Source organism: Sinocyclocheilus anshuiensis, unplaced genomic scaffold, assembly GCF_001515605.1.
Source record: "Sinocyclocheilus anshuiensis isolate Anshui unplaced genomic scaffold, SAMN03320099.WGS_v1.1 scaffold733, whole genome shotgun sequence".
Taxonomy (NCBI): domain Eukaryota; kingdom Metazoa; phylum Chordata; class Actinopteri; order Cypriniformes; family Cyprinidae; genus Sinocyclocheilus; species Sinocyclocheilus anshuiensis.
Window position 1 is genome coordinate 1021593 of NW_015539923.1, and position 7022 is coordinate 1028614.

Below are 7022 nucleotides of genomic sequence, written 5' to 3' on the forward strand. Positions count from 1 at the left end.
ATGTCAACATATTCTGTTACACCAAATACACCAAATAATGATCTTTAAAAAAGCATCATATGACCCCTTTAAAAAGATAATTTGATGCAGATTTTTTCACAGATATCCTCAATGAACAATTTTTCAATTAATGATTGTTAAGCGCTTGCGTGGTTTTTAAAATTGAGCTGAAAGCTGATTGGTTGCTTCCATGACAGAACTATCCAATGGCATTTTTTAATTCAGTTAACAAATGGATAAAGAAAAGGTTTTGACAAAACAACAAAGAAAGTAGGGCTGCACGATAAATCGCATGCGATATTTAATGCGCATCTTAGAAAGCAATTGATAAATGGACAAAGAAAAGCAAATGGTTTTTCAAAATGCTATTTAAAATGTGCATTTAGAATTAACTTCTAATTTACTATTTTATTAAACAACATTTACATGAATCAATGTATTTTTCTATTTAAAATTATTTATGTATTAATTATCTTATTTAACTACATTTTAAAGCATGAATTTAACAGTTTTAAACATTCCCATTTATTTTGCCATTTAAAAATGATGTATTATTTATTTAATTACATTTTAAATCATAATTTAAATAAACTGTTTTAAATATGCCTCTTAATTTGTCCATTTAGAAAGTGATTTATTTATTTACATTTTTATGTTTTAAATATTACGTTGATAACTTATTCCTTCATTTTATTTGCGAATGTCTCTACTAGTGTTCCATAAAAATCATAGCAATAGAGTTGATATTTTAATACTATTCCAACTAAAAACATAAAAATAAAACATTATTAAAAAGAGGAGCGACGTCTGTACTGTAGTGACAGATTATGACAGATTTTTTTGGTTTATTAAAAAAACAACAACTTTAATTTATAAGGGAATATATAGAGAGAATTTAAAGACAAAATGCTATCTCATATTTCCATTTATTTCAATGATTTTTTAAAAACAAAATATGAGCCATATAGACTTGAAAGAAAGATAGCAGGAGCAGGAGCTAATAAACAAATGACTGAATTTGCTCACCTGGAGGGCCTTGTCATCCAGTGGGCGGAGTTTGCTCTGAACTTTAAAGCGAGGCCGCTTTTGGGAGGCGGGATCTACTGCACCTGTAAAGATGGACGAATATTCCTGCAGTTTTTCTGGAGCAGGGTATTTGGCACTGGAGAACACCTACACAAACACATCAGACATAAAACCACTCAGTACAGTGCAATAATTATTAATTAGTCAATTAGTTGGTGCTTTAATCCAAAGTGACTAACAGTACAATTATTATAAGTACAAAATTTCTACAGCTCAAACAGTACAGCAGTCAAAATCTTAATGGTCCGAAAAATAGGCTTCATGTTCTTAATTCTAAATTAATTCTAAATTCTAATTAATTCTTAGTTCTCAGACCTTTCTTGATAAGTTTTAATGATTAGCTTATGCCCAACCTACAACTCATATTCACTTTCTGCTCCAGGCATATGTTGCAGAATAAGTTTCTCTTCTACGCTGTGTGACTGACTGTCAGATTCTCTGTGTGTCTGGATCATCTGCATCACCTTTGTGGCTTTCTTGCTTCCTTTGATCTTCTGGACTCTGGCCTGAGCCAGTTTGATCCGGTCTGTGACGGACTGAAGGTGTGCACGGTTCTTCTCCACGCTCTGAGACACCCTGTCAAAACCAAACCAAGTCAAACTATAACTGCAGTATACTAGATCAGAACTTCACAAAAGTGTAATCTGAAATTCAGGCCATTCTCAATTTCTTTTGTTGTTGATTAAAACGGTTTCACAATGAATCCAGTTTAAGCCAGTATGTTTGCTGGATGGTTAACCATTTTTACATGATCAACAATGCTAATTTCAATTTCAAAAATAATATTTTTAATCTGCCTATGAAAAAAAAATCATTCTGTTTTGCAGGTATTTCTGAATGACAAATTCTATGTAAATACTGCATTAAGTACAAATTTAATTTTGCAATTTTGTGTTTAATGTGCTATAAGAAATAAGGTTATAAGTGCATCATTGCTTTTTTAAATTTAACCAAGAAAATCCCATTGAGATATTGCATTCTCTTTTTCCAGAGAGCCCTGTAATAGACATATAATAATATATGTAATATACATGTACCTTACCATTAAAAAAAAGTTTGTCAGTAAGATGACTTTCTATTTTATTATTAGTTTTATTCAGCAAGAATGCATTAAATTGATCAAAAGTGACAGTAAAGACATTTCTGAAGGATCATGTGACACTGAAGACTGGAGTTGTGATGCTGAAAATTCAGCTTTGCATCACAAGAATAAATTACATTTTTAAATATATTCAAATAGAAAACAGTTATTTCGAATTGTAATAACATTTCACAATTTTACTGTTTTTATTGTATTTTTTTATCAAATAAATGCAGCCTTGGTGAGCACAGTTGCGACAGCCGAACCTGGACGAATGAGAAACGCTTAAAGTAATATTTTCCAAACATCATGCTGAATAATGGTGTACTGCAGCACATTAGCAGATGAAACAGCGCGTACACTGTGACCTTGGTGGCTCTATGCCAATGCCATTTGTCCTGGCTTGATATTGTAATGTCTTTTTATTACACCTACTGTAAGCCATCTGTGTTTACCAGCCGCGTATCTCTTTCGTTTGTCCATTCTACACTGTTTCTGTGGACAAACATTGCGAAAGGGAAAAAAGATGCCTTGATTGCAGAAGGCAGCTACAGTATACGCCAGCCTGAAAACATCAAAAAAACGCAGCAGGAAGGAGAGCGTAATTGTGCATGTGTACAGTCCTATCATCACTACTGAGTCAGTGTGCTAAACTAAACTAAACTATGGCACTAAACTAAAAGAGTCCCTCCATTAGAAACGGGGGAAAATGACAGAAGAATGACTAAAAGAGAAGGGGGGCGGGGGGGGAGGCTTAATGGAGCTGACCTAGAAACGCACTGCTTCACCACACACACACATGTTCCCTGGACCCCTACGTGCCATGTTGTCATGGTAACGCTGTGGATGGTTTTCCAGCCTGTTCAGCTGGAATTAGCATATTTGAGCACTCACTCCCTCACAACTGCATCTCATGCAAAACACACTTTTCATTGTGTTTCTCTCCTTTGTTATTTTGACACGGTCTAATCATGCTCCCTCCTTCAATAGCCAGGCGCACCACCTGGGGCCGGTGTGAGGGGGTTTCGGGCCAGTGGACTGAGCTGTCACTTACCTTAAAGGACCAGTGCTGCGTCGTCACTACATCTTATGTTGATCATATACATGTGTTTTTATGCCTTGCGCACATAAACATTTGCTATGTGTTATTCATCGAAAGTTTGTTAATTCTTATGATTTAAATATTGTTTGGGATCGATAAGATTTAAATAAGGATTTTAAACTCTCATCAAGGCTGCATTTATTTGATAATCTAAATAATAAACAGTAATATTGTGAAATATTATTACAATTTTAAATACCTGTTTTCTATTTTAATGTATTTGAATATGTAATCTATTTCTCTGATACAAAGCTGAATTTTCAGAATCATAACTCCAGTCTTCAGTGGCACGTGATCGTTCAGAAATCATTCTAATATGTTGATTTGCTGCTTAAGAAACATTTACTGGAATAGAAAGTTGTCTAGCTTGTATTTGAACTAGACATCTTTTGTAACATTATAAATATTGTACTGTTGCTTTTGATCAGTTTAATGCATCTTTGCTGAAAAAAGTATTAATTTCTGTAAAAGAGCAGTGCTGTATATATAAATGTATTATAATATATTAAAAATTAACTAATAAATTATTTATAGCAAAACATTTTTTTTTAATAATTCAAAAAAATCAAGAAGAAAAAAAATTGTTACATACAAAATATGTTGCTAAAATAAATGTAAGTTCAGCTACATACATAAAATCTACAATCATAAAATCTATATCCACCTATTAAAAAATCCTTATTTTTGAGACCTGAATGGGCAACTCAAAAAGTAGCACTAATATATAACATTGGTGTGAACTGCTATAATATTATTGATTCTAGCCTCTTGAACTTCTGCATCTCTGATCTACACAAAAGCACTCTTTGCAGCATAAAAGAGTGTGTATAAATGTGTGTTCACCTATTGAAGATGTCTGTTGATATCGTTTCCAGGTACTGTAATGCATCAGTGATCTGATGCACAGCCTCTTCTCTCCTCAGATCCGGCTGGATGAGCGGTACAGAGTACACCTGTCCCTCCAGGTAACGTTTCGGAGTCATCCTACACATACACAGACACACACCAAAGAATCATTCAATCTGTATGAGCAAATTGTGAAATATAAAGTCTTAAGTCATTTTCAATTATCTAGTGTTATAATTTGCCAAAGTAGTAGCTGATATGTGTGATGTGCTATACTTAAATATGACATTCAAATACACTGCATACTGAAGTTGGCAGCCCACATATTTATGCTTCAGTGGACACTGTATGGAAATGTAAATTTCATATCATGTGGGATTTATGCTTTTTGCCCCCGCAGATACATGGGTCACGTATCTAGATTCAATCTAATACAGCAACATGAAACACTAATCCAGCCTAAACAGAGTCACAAGAGTCGCTCACAAGAGTCGGATAAAGTTGAATAAACACGGTTATGTTGTGTGTCGCAATGCAAACCTTTTAATAAGAGAATATAATAGTAATATGACAGCTATCTGAAACACTGATTCTCATTTGATATGCATAACGCGAGCATCCGGCAATCACCGCTGAAGAAAACACAGCGGCCAAAAATATGAACGGATAACTATAAAATATCTATGAAACGCCGCTGTTAAGATAGAAAGCGAACACTTTACCTGACCATTTATTTGCCAAAAGCGCAAACGTTCGGCTGCTTGAAGGCGCTCAAGACTTTCAGGATCACAACTTCCGCACTCTCAGATCACGTGACGCCTGACGTCAGCGCGTAACAACTGACGAAAAACGCATAATAAAATAATAAAAACGAAACAAATTTAAAGTATATAATTGATCTACATATCAATATTGTATGAATTATTAAAATATTTATTAAATGTCTATTAAAATGCTAAAACTGACTCGTGTATGAGACATTATGACTGTTGAGCAACTGTTGTGTTAATAATTTTCACTTTTCATTTGTACTATTATTATTATCACCATGATCATTGTTATTGCTGCTGCTGCTGTTTTTGTTAACAATATAATTTGGCATTTATCGTGATGTATGTCCTCGTGTATTTTTCTGTACTTTTGTGTGGGCCACAAGAATCTTAAAATAATTGTCAATGAATAAACAGCTTTCGAAAGTCACTTCTCTTTGTGTGGTATATTTCATGTAGGCATGTATACGAAAGTTGTGAAGCCGTTTTGATCAGTTTTGTTAGCAGCTAACCATTCCCATCATTAACTTTCTGATTTTTGCCTTGTTTTCTGTACTATTATTATTATTATTATTATTATTTTAATTGACGCTTTGGCATTATAGTGAGAAACAGTTATGCTGCTAATAATGCACCCTGAAAATAAGGAGGAAAAGAACTTTCATTTGGTAACCAAGCAACAGAAATTTAAATTTGCAGCAATAAAATAAGACACTAAGCATGTTTCATGTGTACATGCCATAGGGATGTTTTTTTTATTTTTTTGAAGATTAAAAGGCATACAAAGATACATTTTATAATTAATGATTAATTATTAACAACGAATCTAAATGAACGATTAATATAAACAGAAAAGAAATGAATAAACAAGCATATCCAGATTTCTTATTTATATATTTAGGAGATAAATAAACTTAAGCAAACTCTGATATTGCGCCTCATTACGTGCCCCCTGACGTCACTGGCGAACGCGGCCCCGCCCCCTTCAATCCCGTGTTTTGACATCCTCGCATCAGCACCACTCCGCGCATTCCTTCATGCGCGCTCTGGGCACGGAGGTGGAGGCGGGGGTCTCTCTCTCTCTCTCTCTCTCTCGGCTCAGCCATTTAAATATCAACCCGTGCAACTGCTCAGGGGCACTGAAAACAAGACGCCCCGCTTGGATCGGATCATTTGTCGGCTTTTTCAAGAGGAGCGTCGCACGGGATGTCGAGCCTTCTGGAGAACCCTCTGCAGGCGGTGCTCTATCTGAAGGAGCTCACCGCCATCGTGCAGAACCAGCAGAGTCTGATCCAAACCCAGCGATACCGGATAGACATACTCGAGCGCCGGCTGGAGGATCTAGCGGTTGAGAATCGGCAGCTGCGGGACTCCAGCAGCCATCACTGGCACCCTCCCCGCTATCATCCGCCTCCGCCCCCCCGGACCTCCAGCCTGCCCCGAACCAGCAGAGCCGGGACGCCCCCGGTCCAAACCAAGCAGCAGCAGCATCATTCCCCCCTGGACATGCAGCTCGTTCCTGCGGGACCCAGCAATGTCAGTCCAGACTCTGCTGATGAAGATGATAATGATGCTCAGGACCCCTGCTGTCGGTCCCTGGTCCCACAGACACCTGCCACCTTGTGCCGAGCTGTGGGACTCCCACGGGCATCTGAGTAAGTTCTCATCACACCTTCAACAAATCAGTCTTTTTCTGTAGGAAAACATGAGATCGGTGAGGCAGATTACATGCGCCATCAGGATTACATAACAGAGGAATTTCACTCTATGTAGGCCACAGTGAATATGCAATTGCACATCAATAATTCCACGATCACACAAGCATGATGATTTGCATCAATAAAATCATTCAGCATGCTGTTTTTGAGATCATGTGGGTTTGTAATCTATCAGTGTTTAAATGCATGTGTGTGTGTTGCATTCTTAAATTAACAGCACACTCTAAAATGGAAGAAAAATGATTATAGGTCAGCATTAGTTCAGCTCTTTCCAGGGCAAAAGGTCTTGAGAAAGAGGTTGTTAATGCACTTGATTATTTTGCAGCAAGAATGCATTTTAAAAAGTACTTAAAAACACTCTATTGGCATGCAAACACACACACACACACACACACACACACACACACACACACACACAC

At 36.4% G+C, this 7022-nt stretch overlaps 2 protein-coding genes across 4 annotated transcripts in view; one reads left to right on the forward strand and one right to left on the reverse strand.

Moving 5' to 3' along the window:
• LOC107686618 (WAS protein family homolog 1-like) overlaps positions 1 to 4922 on the reverse strand; it is a 9512-nt gene extending 4590 nt beyond the window's left edge. For 2 of the 3 annotated variants that reach the window (XM_016483674.1, XM_016483675.1), the window contains exons 1-4: positions 4838 to 4922; positions 4113 to 4253; positions 1551 to 1662; positions 1027 to 1173 (exon numbers count right to left, since the gene is read on the reverse strand). In XM_016483674.1, coding sequence (XP_016339160.1) covers positions 1027 to 1173; positions 1551 to 1662; positions 4113 to 4253; positions 4838 to 4845 — 408 coding nt within the window. In that variant the 5' untranslated portion in view covers positions 4846 to 4922. Of the gene's footprint in view, positions 1 to 1026; positions 1174 to 1550; positions 1663 to 4112; positions 4262 to 4837 lie in introns of those variants that run through there. The other variant, XM_016483676.1, reaches the window with a different exon arrangement.
• Positions 4923 to 5909: 987 nt separating this feature from the next.
• The window catches only part of LOC107686597 (IQ motif and SEC7 domain-containing protein 3-like), a 21789-nt gene continuing 20676 nt past the window's right edge, over positions 5910 to 7022 (forward strand). The window contains exon 1 of the mRNA XM_016483660.1: positions 5910 to 6540. Within this exon, the coding sequence (XP_016339146.1) occupies positions 6092 to 6540 (449 nt within the window). The 5' untranslated portion in view covers positions 5910 to 6091. The remainder of the gene's footprint in view (positions 6541 to 7022) is intronic.